Source organism: Rousettus aegyptiacus, unplaced genomic scaffold (genome assembly GCF_014176215.1).
Source record: "Rousettus aegyptiacus isolate mRouAeg1 unplaced genomic scaffold, mRouAeg1.p scaffold_m13_p_5, whole genome shotgun sequence".
NCBI lineage: Eukaryota > Metazoa > Chordata > Mammalia > Chiroptera > Pteropodidae > Rousettus > Rousettus aegyptiacus.
In genome coordinates, this window is record NW_023416308.1 from 47167443 (window position 1) to 47184168 (window position 16726).

The window sequence follows — 16726 nt, forward strand, 5'->3', positions numbered from 1 at the left end:
TCCTGAGTATTCTCTGGGCAAACGGAAAATGGGTGAAAACACAAAACTAATTGTATATTGAGTTGAAGCTAGAATAATGAATAAAGTTTCTTGGCAGAGGTATTACCAATATGAACTGATCTTTAAGTGATTACCTGATATACTGTAGATTTTCAAATTGGAATGACAATTTTTTTTTTTTCTGGACAACAAGTAATAATTAAGAACATTTGATCTTTGGTAGATTTGTGGAGGGAAAACCAATTTTGTTAGATGCTTGTAAGAACATTTACTCTAAGAGAGCATGATGGTTTTCCTGGAGGATTCAGTTTTGTTGCCTTGGTGGGGAAGGTAGAATTTAACATTAGTTTCAAGGACAAATTCAGTGTAGGCCACTAGCTTGCTGGTAAGAAAAACATGGAGAATGCTAGTGTGCAGACAATGTCTGGCTACGCTGTATACCTGAGGTGAATAAGCTACTCATATTTTTCTCTCAGATTTTTAAACTTTCAAGAGGAGAACATAATTTTCTTTAAAAATTAATCAGAATTTTCTTTTGTCTTTGGCTACAGAAAAAAGGTTGAAAAGTGTTCTCGAGTTCATCTCTTTAGACTCTGAATCTACCTGTTCTCACTTTTACTATCCCTCTCTCTACTAGGCTGGGCTGAGGGGTGAACCTGACCCAGACAGCATTTGGGCCTGTAGCTATTTTGTTTCCTTGCTATGTGATCACTATGCTGGTGATCAGTATGCTTTTATTATATTTGAGATGCCTACCATTTTAAATCACAGTTGTAAATATGTTTAGAGAATGTGAAATGATAGTAGAAAATATTGAAAATTATCAGAGCTGTTACTTTAAATTCACATTTTAAAATGTTTTAATTTTTATTTGATTTGCATTATGTTAAAAGCATATTAAAAAGATAATAGATCAATTATTCATTTTCTTTAACAGAGGGTGACAACAGTTTATAAAAGTGAAGAATTTTTAAAGAAGGTCACAAAAAGAGAAGGAAAATGCCGAAACCAGTAAGTGTGTTTTATTTTTGCCACTACTTACTTAATAAAGTATCAATAGCATTAGGTTACTTTTGGAACAAAGCAAAGTATTAAGGTAGAGTTATTGGAAAGAAAAAGGCATTGTTATTACTGTTACTTGTTTTAGATTAATGTGGCCAGAGGGTTGTATTGCATGGGTAAGTGAAAAAGAGGTATAGGCAACATTGTAGTTATTAAATTCATGGGTTCTTGAGTCAAATTGTCTTAGTTCTTATTCTGGCTCTGTCACTTAATTTGAGTGACTTGTTAGATTAGTTCATTCTCTCCAATTCTTAATTTCTTCACATATAAAATGGAGATATAGTTACTTATTCAAGGGAATATGGTGAGGATTAGAAGAATTTAGTATACATTCAATACTTAGTAAATAATAACTTACCGTTTACAGGAGGAAGTAAAAAAAGGTTTATGCATTATTAATTTTCTCATAATTCTGTCTGATGCTGGTGATGCTAATGCTGATATTATATAGTGTTAGATTTTTCCTCTCCCTTAATTCCACACCCCCTCCCCGCCCCCCACTTCCACCCCTGACCTATGGATGTTGCTATTTTTCCCTTAAGAACTGGATCTCTGAAGGCTGGGAGTCTCCTTTCACATTCTTGTGCATGCACCCAGGGCCTGGTACACTCGAGGGCCAGACACACCTGGGATATGGTTCATGGCTCCACCTGGGGCGCAAACCTTGGACCTTCTTTGTGTAAAACAGACATGCTAACCACTACACAATGGAGGCACCCCATAGATTTTTTATTTAAGGATATAGGCGTGATCATTTTATTTAGTTTTACAATTTTATAGTTCTCGATGAAGTTTTATTTTGTCTTAGGATAATTGTTCTTACCTTATCTAGAAAAATTGGGGTTCTTTTTTTTTCAACAATTTTCTTTGGCCAATTATTTAAGAAAATCATTGGTTATAGTTATTGGAATTTTCTGGCATGGATATCACTTTGGAATTACTTTCAAGACTCACCAATTAATAAAGTGTACATTGTTGGAGGGAGAGAAAAATAAAAAATAGAAGTCATAACCATCAGAAAGGAAGAAGTAACTGTATTTGCAGATGACATGATTGTTTATGTAGAAAATCCTTAAGAATCTCTAAAACGGCTACTAGAACTAATAACTGAATTCTTCAAGATTGTTAGACATAGTTATGTTTTTAAAGATCAGTTATCTTTTTTATATACTAGAACCAAAGTCATGGACGAGAAGAGTCAATATTGAAAAGATGTCATTTCTCACCCCAAGAGAATTAATTATATTAATGAATTTAGTGTCGTTCCAATATAAATCATAATGGGGTATTGATTATGATTCATAATGAAAAATTTACAACTTATATGAAGCTAAGAGCAAGAACAAAGAGCTAAGAATAGTCAAAATGGTTCTGAAGATGAAAGGAGACTTTCCCTATCAGTTATGAAGACTTTTAAAGATAGAGTAATTAAGACGGGAAAGTATCAGCAGAATAGGTAAATTGACCAATGCAACATAAATAGCAAAAAATCAGACCCATACTCATAGATATTTTATTTCTGACAGAGTAGTCTTTAGGGAGCAAATTATCAGTATACAGTATTTGGATATTTTAAATAACCATGTCTTTATTTGTATGGAGATATAAATGATATTGGACTTATACCTGAAATCATAAGTAAAAATCCTTGAAGACAAATTATGAAAAACCAAAGTTTAGTAGGAAATAGAAGAATATCTTTACGACTCAAGAATAGGGAAAGATTTCTTAAACATGGCACAAAAAATGATATCTGTATGTAAACATTGATAAATTCAATAGGAAAATTAAAGGTACTTCATACAGTAGAATGACCAACTACAAACTGGGAATTTTTTTTGTAACAAATAACTACCAAAGGATTAGTGTCTAGGATATATAAAGATCTCTATATAGCAAGAAAAAGGCAAACAATCCATTTAGAAAAATAAGCAATAGACGTGAATAGACGTTTCAAATATGCAGAGACTAAATAGTCAATAACATTGTATTTTGTGTTGCTCTGTAACAAATTACTGGCAAATTTAGTAGTTTTAAACAACACCCATTTATTATCCCACAGTTTTATAGATCAGAAATTTGGAATGATGTGACAGAGTTCTCTGCTCAGGGTCTCACTAGTCTGAAATCAAGGTTTGGCTCAGCTCCATTCTCATTTGGAGCTTGGGATTCTCTTCCAAGCTCATTCCTTTTATTAGCAAAATTGATTTTCTTGCAAAACAATCCATCCTTTTTTACTGGAGGATGAAGTTCCTATGTTCTAGCTATTGGCCAAGGGTCACTCTTGTCTCCTAAAGGCTGGTGATAGGTCCTTGCCCCATGGCCCCTTCAGTTCAGCATTTTGTGTCAAATTCCTTTCTGTACTTTGAATTTCTCTGACTTCTGCAACCAAAGTAAAGGCTTTGCATTTGAAGGATTCATATGATTAGCTTAGGCCCACCCACATAATCTTCCTATTTTAAGGTCAACTGATTAGTATCCTTAAGTATATCTGCAAAATCCCCTTTGTCATCTAATGTAACATAATCAAGAGAGTAATACCAGGTGTTGGAGATCATGGAGACCATCTTATGCATACCACACATAATGAGGCTGAAAATGTTCTCAGCCTCATTAGGAATCAGGGATCTGCCCATTAAGGCTATATTGAGATATTTTACATCCAGTAGATTGTCAAACATTAAAAAACATAATATCCATTGTTGTTGAAAACGACAGGAATTCTTATGCACTATTAATGAGAGTTTAACTCGATACAGTCATGTCAGAAGATAATTTAGCATTACATAGTAAAGTTGAAGGTATGCATACTTTATGATCCAAGAATTTTTCTGAGTATATACCTCTAGAGAAACTCAGACATGTATGCATGCACACAGGTATAAGAATGTTCATAACGTGTTAGTCTTAATAGCCAAAAATTGGAAAATTTAATGTCCACTGACAGGAAAATGGGTAAATGAATTATTGTCTAATGTAGATATGGTATAGCGGTAAAAATGAATGAATTGCAACTACTCACAAAAACAGTAAATCTTAGAAATACAGTTGTGAAAAAGTGAACTACAGTGTAATAAAATTTTTGTTTGAGCTTTTTATATCCTAAATGTATAGTTAACTTTTTATAAAATATATCCACGTAACCATTGCCCACATCAAGAAAGAAGACTTCTATTAGTAAGTACTACATGATTTTAATATAGTTAAAAAATCAAGAAAAAATAAGTATTTTACATATACTTACATTCACGATAGAATTATTCTTTTTACAAAAAACAAAGGAATGACAAACACAAAATTCAGGTTTGTGTTTACCTGTGGAGGTTTGGAGGCGGGGCAATTCACAAAGAAGAAATACTGGCATATGCAATATTACTTGTCATTTTTAATTAAGTTGGATGGTAGATTTACAGGTAAATGAAAACTTTTTCTTTACTCAGAAACTTTCTGACACCAAATGGATGAGTATGCCACCACCAATCAGTTTTTCAGTTCTGTATGGATACCAATTGTGTGTCCTGCAATTTAATTCATTCTGACACCAACTACCTGGAGTTTTAGCACAGAACCCCACAGGTTAATAGCTCAGGTCACACAGCGCTCGCTCCCTCCCCCACCCCTAGGCACCAATCACAAGTAGTGGGTCCCAAGGTTATCCATACTGTCTAATTTGGCTACAAATTAAAGATTCCCATGATCCTCTTCTCAGTTTCTTTAATTTGTTATAACAACTCACAGAGTTCAGGGAAATCCTTTACTTAACTATTACTAGTTAATATAAAGGATACAAATGAAGGGTACAGATGAAGAGGAAGGGATATATGGGGTGAGGACCAGAAGGGTCCTGAGCATGGGAGCTTCTGTTTTTGTAGAATTTGGGTACACCATCCTTTTTGCATGTGGATGCATTCACCAACTCAAAAAATCTCTGAAATCCCTTCCTTTAGGGTTTTAGTGAAAGTTTCATTATGTAAGCATGATTGGTTAAATCATTGGCCATTGATGGATGAACTCAGTTCTTGTCTTGCCTCTCACTGGAGGTTGGGGTGGGTGGCTCTAATCACATGATTGATTTCTCTGGTTACCATCCCCTATTCTGAAACTAAGTGAGGGCTCTTTAGAGTTAACTCATTAGCATAAACTCTGTTATGGCTGAAAGGAGTTTATTATGAATAACAAAAGATGCTCCTCTCACATCTGTCACTCAGGAAGTTCCAAGGATTTTAGGAGGTCTGTGCCAGGAACCAGGGTATAGACTAAATATGTATTTCTTATATCACAGTAGGTTTTATTTTATTATGCTTCATTGTTTACATGTTATATGTATTGTTTTATGTGTATCAATAGTTACTAATAATTTAAAGAAGGAACAATCTGTAAGATACATTTGATTAGAGAAGGTATGAGACCTACATGTGCAGAGAAGTTGTGGTTGTCAGAATGAGTAAAACATACAAGGAGAAGCAGGTCTGATTTAGAATTGTAATAGTTGAGTTAAAATTTAAAAAGATTTGTACCACATCATGGTGAATTTTGGGTATAGATACTATTTGAGCTAAAATTTCAGTTAAGGCATGTTGTTTTTGGTGAGATAGCCAACTAGAAAGATATTTACAAAAAAATTAGAATTTAAAATTGAATCTAATGATGGGCAATAGATGAATGCCTTTTGAAAAGTGAATACATTTGCAGTATGAATAAAACACTTTTATGTTGAAAGAAATATGAGATAGTGAATGACATTCAAAGAATTCTGAGTTTAAATACTTGCATTTGATATTCATATGTCATCAGGTAAGTAATGGGAACTCTTTCAGTGTATATGTAAATGAACATATCCCCTAGTAGTGTGCAGGGGCTAAATGAGAATATGGAAAGCTTACTGTCAACTGCTTAATAGATGGGAAGTATTCAGTAAATGTTTTTAAAAGGGGACTTAATAAGGTCTCTGTCTTTCAAATAGATTTAAGATTTCCTATGATTAAAATCAAACTACATCACTTTATCTAATAAAGAAACTATACAATTATGGAGTTGCGATTTACATTATTTTAGAAAACACATAAAAGTATTTTCTGATGCCTAATACTTAGAAAGCATATTCTCTTTCCTACTGATTATCCTTTTTGTTTTTACTACAGATCAATGTAAGAGTAACCACAATGGATGCTGAGCTGGAATTTGCCATCCAGCCCAATACAACTGGCAAACAACTTTTTGACCAGGTATCATTTAACCACAAGAACTATGCAGCTTTGAACACTATAGTGCGGATGCTATTGCAGCTTCTCTCTCTGTTTTTCTATACCTTTACTGATAATGCAACATTGTAGCAGTGGAATTTTTCACACTACCTACTCAGATGTCTTGAATAGCTATAGTTATATTCTTATTCTTTCATTCTTAGATTTAGGGGATAGGATTTTTTAAAAAATACTCGTAATGGGTATTTATTGAACATTTGTTATGCAAACCATAGTAATGAAGACTAAAAGGAATTCAAAGATATTCTACTTAGTGGAATAGATGGAGATCCTAGATGGAGGGGGTGGCAGGAGCAAAGACACAGGGAGTTAAAAAAACTGTGAGTAGGCATCTACCAGCAGTTTGGTGTCCTAGGCTCATACTATGCTAGCTTGGGGTTAGAACATGGGTGTCATGCTAAGGAACTTGGATTACTGATCATGGCTTTTTTTCCTCTTCAGTGCATACCCGAGTTACCTATGGCACTTTTTTAAAAAAGGCAGTGCTTGGAAACCACATCCAGAAATTCCGATTTAATTGTCTAGGGCTTACTCTACTATTAGTTTTTTTTAAAAAATTATTGTTATTTAAGCTCTCAGGTGATGTTATATATAATATTGTTAAGTAATACAGTTTTATTGAGAAAAGGAGAATAAAAGGATTGGTGCCCAGATATCAAGTGATTAAGAAGGTGAATTGACGATTGCAAAGAGGAGAAAAGTGATATATCTTGGCATGGCATGAGACTTAAAGAAGGATAACTTTTACATAAACTTTTACTTATAAGCAGGAGAGCAGAAGTCTGTGGTCAGACCACCTTGACCTTAGAGAATGGGGAGAGTTTCTGGCATTACAGCACTAAATCTCTTAGATAGCTTTGTTTTATTAGGTGTCATTTCATTACATGCTGATCAAATATAATGAAATAAAATTTAAAAATTTCCGGAAAGTTGTTTCTTTTTTGGACAAAGTATACTTAATTTCCTGATTAGGTAATTAATAATCTTGAAAGCCCAGATAAGGTCTTTTTGGAAGTTGAAAGGCTTTGTGTGTGTGAGTGAGCAGATTTTTAAAACAATTATAAGCAGCTACATGCAACATGTATTATAGAGATTTAACTTGTGAGCTAGCATCTACTTCTATTGATTCTTCTAGGCCTCCTGTTTGTAAGCATATAGCCTGTCTCAAATAAAAATGTGAATGAAATTAGCATTTATTGTACTTTGTAGCAAATCAAAATATTATTTATAGTTAGTGAAATGTTTGTGCTAGTCAAAAACTAATCAGCAAGTGGGCCTTTTGGTATTTGATACTGAGAAATAAAATATTCGTTTATTAAGTAGAATTGCTTTAGTTTGGATACCAGAGGAAATGAAACCTCATTTATTTAGTGCAGTAATATGTAGAGCCACATCTGCCTGCAATAGGGTCCCAACTATAGCCTTTTGACTTTGGACAAATTATTCTCTTTGCCTTATTTTTCTTATTTGTACAATTAGGATGATAACATTACTCCCTTAGGAGGTTTTGAGAATCCATGTAATGTACATAGAACAGTATTTGATACATACATATATATAATGCACATTTTTTCATATTATAAATAAAGGTCTAGGTTAAAGAGTATTGTTAACTTATGGTCTCCCTCAGTAGTTAATTTTTATAGTCACTGTTCTGTTTCCTGACAGATTCACTTCAGTCAGAATGCAAGGATCTAAAAGTAGCCTTTACGGGGTGAGCTAGCAGGTAGGTAGTTCCCAGGTCTGGTCTGGTCAGGAGCAGACGTAGAGATAGGGGTCCTCTCAAATGAGGGCGCGTAGCTACATGAGTTCACCTGTAGTAAAGCCTCACTTCTGAATATATTAGCTTGAAACCAGATGCTGTGTGTAGGGGGGCTCTAGTTGAGTGCTCGAGATCCTTTGTTTGCTTCTTGCTGATTTACGTTCACTAGCCTGTGGGATTAAAGAGGAGATTATTCATATCTCCAAGGGGAGTGCTTAACATCTGTTAGGATGCAAGAAAAAGATATTAAAATGTTTGTTTATATTTTTATCTTTCCTCTTTCAAAATCTTTTAAAAATATGTATTTTATAATGTATTAATGTGATAACATACATGTATATAGTTTACAAATACACATATAGTTAGGTGCCCAAGCCTTTTTTTTTTTTTTTTTTTTAACTTACGTACCTACATGATTGAAAGTTTCCAAGAACATTTCCAGAGGTAGAGAAAGAGCTACTTGAGGCTCTCGGGTCTTTTAAGGAATTTCACAACTGAGCTCTCTTATTCTTCCTGATGTTTGTCGTGATAGTCTAACGTTTAAGGTACTGTCCCATGTGCCCACTGTGGCAGATTCCCCCTTTTACTTAGCCAGCATTGTGAATCACACAAAGCCTGGAGGCAAAAGTTGAGGCCAGCTATACTTTGTGCAAGTTTCCTACCATTGCCAGTCTGAGTTGGATTGTTTTCTTTTGCTGTTGGGACAGTCTTTGTTTTGCTGAAGTTAAATTATCCTGTATCTCTTTGTCCACATTAAAGTGTTGGTTGTTTGGCATAGATCGACTTTTGCATCAGTATGAGTTTTTATGTCCCATATCATACAGAAATTTCTCAGTTATGTTTTGTTTTGCTTTGTTTTGATGGTAACCTTTCCTAGCACAGCTAAATGTTTTTTCCAATTTTTAGTTTTTTTGTATGTGTCATTTCAGTGAAATTTTTCAAGAGGGAAAGTAAACCGAACAGTTCAGTTTGCTATCTTGAAACTAAAAGCCTGACATGTTTTTATATTCTAAAAAAAAAAAAAACAAAAATATTTACCCCTAAAGAACTAATGTTGAATCTTCCTGTAAAACTTTGTTAATAAACTCACACCTCCTGGTTCATTTCTTTCATTTTATTTTAAATACATGTTTTTGTTTTGTTTAGTTTTGTTTCTTTAATATGCTTTTGTTAAAGTGTTGGCACCATCCTGGGTGTGTGTCCTAGCTCACCACTTAATTAACTCTAATACTTTTGAGTGCCTACCACAGGCTAATCATTTTTCAAGATGACATAGATATTAAGATAAATAAGGCAAATAATCACTGTCCTTAGTTTTAAACAGTTAAGGGGAATAGATACACTAATAAGTTAAGTATGGAATGATAGAACATATGTTCCAAATAGCAGTATACATGAAGTAGTATGGGAATATCAAGGAACAAGTGATTAATTTTAGATAGGAAAGCTTCATTCACAGAATGCAAGTTAGTTGAACTGGGCCTTAAGTGATAAATTATTTAACAGGTAGTAAAGTACAGAAGAAACATTCATTCTAGGCAGAGGAAAAAAGCATGAGCAAAGCATGTTTGTTTTTTGCTCAGTAAGGGAAGAATATAGAATATGTGATGGTGAGTGAAGGCAAGCAGTGGGGGTGAGTGAAATCACCAATTGGATAACCTGGGGCATGATACTTACATGTCCTCAGAGACTCTAATCACCAATATGATACTATTTGCCTTGCCTAATCAATAGTGTAGTTGTGGAGGTAAATTGAAACAGGTAAGTGGGATTATGATAGCCCTGTATGTTATTTTCTACACTCTCGTTATCTCTTGGGTTCATCATGGGAGATGAGAAGGAAAAGGAGGTATAAAATAGTGAATCAAATAAGATTGAAATGACACTCTAAAATTTAATATACCGAACCTGAATTTAAGTTTTCAAACATGTTCTTTTAATATGATAATTTAAGAAAGAACTCTGTAGCAAAGGAATATACCTGTTATACCTATGTGGTTTTGTTCTTCTTTTACAGTATAGCGCCATTTAGTTATAATGTGAATACGAACTAAAATTAACTTTTTTTTTTTTTAAGGTAGTGAAAACAGTTGGTTTACGTGAGGTCTGGTTTTTTGGGCTGCAGTATGTGGACAGCAAAGGTTATTCTACATGGCTTAAACTAAATAAAAAGGTAAAGTATGCATAATAATGTTCAGCTATAATTAAGTTACTCTGAAGTTATGGTCATCAGTTTGTGCCAGAGAAGCATAATGGGTGACTTCAAATCTCCTTTTACAATTATCTCTCTGAATTATTAAAGGTGTCATGTCTTTTAATTCAATAATACACTATCAACTTATCATCTTAGAAAAAGAAATGTTTATTTTTCCTATTGAAAACACATAGAACTATTACTAGGTGTAACTTAGTACTTTAACTTTGATTTAAACCTCTGCAGGATAAGCCTCTTAAGAGAAGTTTCATTCTGGTTATTAGATAGGATCTGTGAGTTATAGATCATATTCGTGAGCATAGAATCTTTTTTCTCATATATATTTTACAGGTTTACAATCTTACACACCTATAATCTTATTTATAGATTTAGATTCTTGCTGATGTTTCACATCCTACTTTCTTCCAAAAAGAATGTGATGTGACTAGGTTTAGTTAATTGTGAACTTAAGATTTTTGTTGATTATAGCTGCAATTACTGTTCCAGGTGACACAGCAAGATGTTAAAAAAGAGAATCCTTTACAGTTCAAATTTAGAGCTAAATTCTTTCCTGAAGATGTTTCCGAGGAATTAATTCAAGAAATAACCCAGAGACTTTTCTTCTTGCAAGTTAAAGAAGCTATCTTAAATGATGAGATATATTGCCCACCAGAAACTGCAGTCCTTTTGGCTTCCTATGCTGTCCAAGCCAAGTATGGAGATTATAACAAAGAGATTCACAAACAAGGCTACCTGGCTAATGATAGACTCCTACCCCAGCGGTAAGTGAAACATGCTTTTATGTTCTGTTTCTGAAAAGTTTTATTTCAGAAGTTTGTAAATAGATTTTTTAATTAAGATTTTAAGTTGCCAGTTGAACCAGAGATTATAGTTTTAAAAGTCATGACTCAGTAGCTACGCAGATTTATATAGTCTGTAATTACCTAAAACTTCTGGTTCTTATTTCCACAGATAAACAATAAATGGAGATTTGAGCTTGGGGGAAGGATATGACTGTGCTGCTTGGTAAAAATTCTCACACAGGCAGATAGGTGCTTAATAAATGCTTTTGAGAATAATAGATACCAACTTTTGTTTTCTCCATTGAATTAAAATTAATTTTTTAACTTTTTAAAGGGTGTTTTAAACTCAGTTTTTCAGACTGCTAGTCTAGTTCTCTGTTTTTATCTGCAGTATACTGCTGCCTCCATAAGTTATTTTAAAGTAGCATGGCATAAGAAAAATTATTAAGAGACCTAGATTTTTGAATACTGATTCTACCCTTTGCAAGTTTTGTGACCTTTGGTGCATAACCTAAAATCTCTGAGCCTCCTTACCTGAATCTGCAAAAGGGGATACTAATTCTGCTGTGCCTACCATTCAATGTATGATTACTGTTCATGAACTACATGGTTTATAGTTTTAACTATAAAATGTAAAACAAGCATGTGTTGGTAGTATTACTTCTGACATTTAGAAAGTACAGTATTGGATATTACTTTCAGATATTTCAAGTCTCAATAGTAGCACAGATGTTCCTGATATTAGAGTGTACATGGAGACCTTTCTTTTAGAACCTAGAGAGAAATTGTTACTGTTCTTAGTCCAAATTCCCAAATTTTAAAAGTTCTATTTAAAGGCAAACTGTATTTTTAACATAAAATTTAGTTGTGCACTACTTCCTCATAATACTTAAGCTCTTAGATATAATTTCTTTTTCATAAGTACTAAATATGAATAAAGACTAAACTATTTCATGTCCACTGTTTAATTTCCTTTGGTTATAGGCATTAACATTTATTTTCAGTTAACTGTATTCTGTAGACCATTATGTGCAGTAGCTTTAGTATTTAATTATTAAATGTTGGGCTGTTCTCTGCCCTTTAATATTGCAATAATAGTTATCTTAGAAGGTTAAATAATACATGTTGTTCATCAAAAAATCAGAATATAAGGTACTTGCTATCCTGTATGTTTGGTTTTGATTATATTCCAACCCAAAATTCTTTGTCTCAGATTTTTTTAAGCACTGAATTAAGTAATTGATTATTGGCACAGTAGAAATTCATTTCAGATAAGGATTTGTTTTTAGGTAAGGTATAATTTATATATAGTAAAATGCACAGCAGATTAAGTTTTAAGTCAGTACATGAGTTAAATATTATGCCTGATCAAAATTATCCTTAAAATTTTCTCAATTGTTTATTAAAAAAAAAATTTTATCTCAACAAGTATAACATATATTTCAGTGTTAAATCAGATTGATATTTGGTTAAGCACCAGATAAAGTAATTAGTTTACATTTAATAGTCATGATTTAAAAAAATATTTTGAACACTGGACTCACACGTAAGTCCAGTTAATATCTTTATTTTCAATGCATGTGTCAGGATAGGGGGAGGTAGACTGGGGAGAAATTTAAATCATTTCTTCAATTAAAAATAAATAATAATATACATAAATAAATGGCATGTGCGCTGTAACCCTATTTAAGAAGGAAGATAGCACATGCTCTTTAAGATTTAGTCTTTAGCGTTGAAGGTCCAGACTTGTTATTCAAGTCGATAGTGTCTTGAGGACTAATTCAAGCTACCTAGGTTTAAAAGAGACTTATAATGTCAGAATACTAAGTTTTTGGTTTATAATGAAGAAAATACTTTCACAATGATTGATTTATTTCATTTATAGTATTTAGCACAGTTTTTCTCACTATCTAAATGCCTGAGTAAAAATTAGTAATCAGAAGGTTATTTGGTAATCCTAAATCAGACACTGTAATTTGACAAGGCTTACAATTCTTGAACTGAGAAACCTGGATAAGCAGTCTGTTTTCCCACAGTAGAGTTTAGTTCTCTGGTGATATAATCATTTCTACAAGATAGTACCTCTTTCCTTTTAAAAGAGCTTGAGATACATAAATTTTTATATGCCAGGTTTCTGACTTGGCATCTAGGTGGTGGTAATATCTTTTTGCCAAGATGTGGGGAGAAGGAATACATTTTGCAAGAGGAAGATTTCAGTTTTGAACCTCTTGAGTTTGAAATACCTATAATATAACCAAGAGAGCTAGTACCCATTTGTAGATGTAGGTTCACATCTTGGAGAGCAGTTTGAACTCTAGATACAGTTTTGGGAGTAATTAGCAATTAGATGATAATTAACCCATGGGAATGAGAGGTGGACCTTGAAAGAATGAGAAAAAAGCCTAGGAGAAACCTCACTGGAACTTAACTTTTAAGTACAGAGGAAGAGGTTCCTGTAAAGTATATCGAGGTTAAAAAAAAAAAAAAAAGTCCTAAGATTCAAGAATAATACCAGGAGAGTGTTACATCATGGAAGCCAAGGTAAAAGAATGTTTTAAGGGGAAACTGGTCAGCAGTGTCAAATAGTACAAATAGGTTGAGTGTGAGGAGAACTAATATGTCTTTTGAGTCTAACAAAGGAGATTGGTAGTGACCATAGAAAGAGCAGCTTCAGTAGTGTCGGGGACTGAAGCTAGAATGTGATGGACTGGGGATGTGAGGTATGGAAATGAAAGGTATGAATATGGACAGTTCTTGAAAGAAGTTTGCTGTTAAAAAGAAAGAGAAAAAACTAGGAGTAAGGAAGCGTGGGAAAGAATTACTTATTTTAATTCCTTTATTCACTCTACGAATTTTTGAGAATTCTTCAGTGCCGGCATTGGGAATATAGTGGTGAGCAACATGGATGTGGTCTTTGCCTTCTGTACCATAAGTATTGATGATAATATATGTAGGCAAGGGACAATAAATATGTCCCTTGTCATAAATGATGGAGTAAAGATCTTGAGAAATTAGAGGGAGAATTCATTTAAAGGCCCAGATAGACATGCTTAATGTCAAGTTGGACAGATTGACCTTAGGCATGAAGGGCTCCTGTGTTCTGGACAGAAGAAAAAAGGAAGTTTTAGATACCAGCAAATCAGTTATGCAGATTAATAATACAAATGCATTATGCAAAATGCAAACAAATGAGATTTGAAATGGAAGATGTGAAAAGCTATAACATAAATCTTAGTGGCATCCAATTTAAGAAATCCATACCTTTAGATTTAGTTCACATTCTGATAACAGCAATTGATTCAACTAATTGTGCCCTCAGGGCTGATTATATTCCTTTTGGTAAGCAGGTAAGCATAGAGGCCAGACAGCAAGAGAAAAAGTAGTATAATGACAAGAAAAATGTGGAAACTTAAGTGTTTCTTAAGTAAACTCTTCTCCCCCAAAGCAAGAGCTTAATAGAGAAAGGAGCAGTTCATGGTAAGAACATAATTGTTTGAGATCCCATTAAAGAATCCACTCTAAATAGTGAGTAACTTATCTCAGGAAAGATTGCATCCTATGATTCCTTTATACTGCTAAGAAATCCCTGGGTTTCATATAAAAATCTTGTATAGCAAAATAATATTTTCACATCACAGCTTTTGCTATCAGTAAAGTAGGATCAGAGGATTCACGAATAAAGATAATTATCATTATATGACCCGAAGAGAATAGAAATAAATACTCTATAGTTTACATAGTAGGTAAATTATATGCATGTTGGATTTGCTGATTTGGTGTTAAAATATTAGTAGAAAATAATTCATGGATGCTTACATTTACTTCCATAAGTGACGCTGGAAGGATACAGAAGAAACTAATGTTATTTGGAGGGCATGGGGTAGTAAGAAAAAGTATGACTTTGCACTTGTATACTTTTAAAGTATTACCTATAGAAAATAACAAATTTTGCAGGAAAGAAAGTAAATAAAGTAAAATAATTAGGGCCCAAGAATTCTGATTTTCTGTTCTCTAATTTTTTTATTAATAATGAGAAAATCATTTTTCTTTTTTGTCCAATATTTTATTCATTTGAAACATTTGAATTATAAACTATCTGTATAATAACTATTTTTAAAACGTGTTGTTTAAAATAATTTCAGGATCCTAGAAACTCGTTATTTTGAGATAATTATAGGTTCTGCATACAGTTGTGAAAGCTGAGATCACTTGTGTCCTTTTCCCAGCCCTCCCTTATGGTAACATCTTGTATAACTTTAATATAACAAAATGTTGACATTGATACAGCCCACCCACTTTATTCAAATTTCATCAGTTTTATATGCACCGATTTGTGCGTATTTATTAGTTCTGTATAGTTTTATTGTGTATAGATGTGTATGACAGCTACCACCGTCAAGGTGTGATTATAGATGTTTGAAAGAATATTGATTTTCAATCATAGAGAATTTTTCATAGATTTTTTTTCTTTGTAGTGTTTTGGAACAACACAAACTGACAAAAGAACAGTGGGAAGAAAGAATACAGAACTGGCATGAAGAACATAGAGGAATGCTAAGGTATTTGGGTGGCTATTTTCTTAGTGTTTTCCCTCAAAGTGTTTTTATTTCAAAACACTTATTACTATATCATATTATTCCCAAAAGATATTTGACTTATATGAATAAATATAAAGCACTAAATTTTAATCCAAAGTGTTTTTGTAATTTGTTTGGTATTAGATATTCTTACTTAAATATATTATAATAATCTTATTTCAACAGGGAAGATTCTATGATGGAATACCTGAAGATTGCACAAGATTTAGAAATGTATGGAGTCAACTATTTTGAAATAAAAAATAAAAAAGGAACTGAATTGTGGCTAGGTGTTGATGCTTTGGGTCTGAATATTTATGAGCATGATGACAAGTAAGTAAATAGTGAACTATTCATTAATCAGTGGTTTATATGGCTTCAATCTTGTGTTCTTAAAAAGTTCTTTTTTGTCTTGATTACTCTTACTGCTTCCCCTCCCCCCCCAAATGAAAAGATTAGTTAATGCCACATAGGCTTTTAAATATATTTCATTTTCTGAACATCTTGGAATTTCACCTATTGCTTATATTCCTCATAATTATTTAAAAATCAAAATGAGGTGCAACTTTAGAATATTATTTAAGTTCTTTTACTGGCTTTGCTACTATTTACCTTTGTGACTTTGGTCAGGTTATTAACTCAAAAATACATGTAAGCCAGGCTCACCTCACAAGATTGTTTTGAGAATAATATGAGAAAATCATTTTAGGATTTTTTAAAGTAGCATGTAAATGTAGTATAGTATTTCATTAAAAATTCTGGCAACAGTGTGTTGTGTGTTATATTACACTTTGAAAATCTGGAACTTTGTGGTCATTCAGATAAATTGGCCCCGTTTAAGTAGGTAATTTGACTTGTTTCGGTGGCCATTAGAGGGCAGTATAATGTCTGCATATGGAGTAAAGAATGTTTTTTTTTTTTTTTGGTAGGAAAAATTCTTTGCTGTGTTGAAGTTCCTAGTCTGATTAATAATTAGAAGGACTATAAATAGGTAGAGACTTCATACTCTATTATCAGAACACTGACTAAAAGATGCCTTTTGGCCAACATAGGTGTCACAGTTA

At 33.0% G+C, this 16726-nt stretch overlaps 1 protein-coding gene across 3 annotated transcripts in view; it reads left to right on the top strand.

Annotated features, from left to right (window-relative positions):
- RDX (radixin) overlaps window positions 1-16726 on the top strand; it is a 72681-nt gene that overhangs the window by 13304 nt on the left and 42651 nt on the right. For 2 of the 3 annotated variants that reach the window (XM_016121123.2, XM_016121120.2), the window contains exons 2-7: window positions 938-1011; window positions 6204-6287; window positions 10166-10261; window positions 10790-11064; window positions 15561-15644; window positions 15849-15995. In XM_016121123.2, coding sequence (XP_015976609.1) covers window positions 1000-1011; window positions 6204-6287; window positions 10166-10261; window positions 10790-11064; window positions 15561-15644; window positions 15849-15995 — 698 coding nt within the window. In that variant the 5' untranslated portion in view covers window positions 938-999. Of the gene's footprint in view, window positions 1-937; window positions 1012-6203; window positions 6288-10165; window positions 10262-10789; window positions 11065-15560; window positions 15645-15848; window positions 15996-16726 lie in introns of those variants that run through there. The other variant, XM_016121124.2, reaches the window with a different exon arrangement.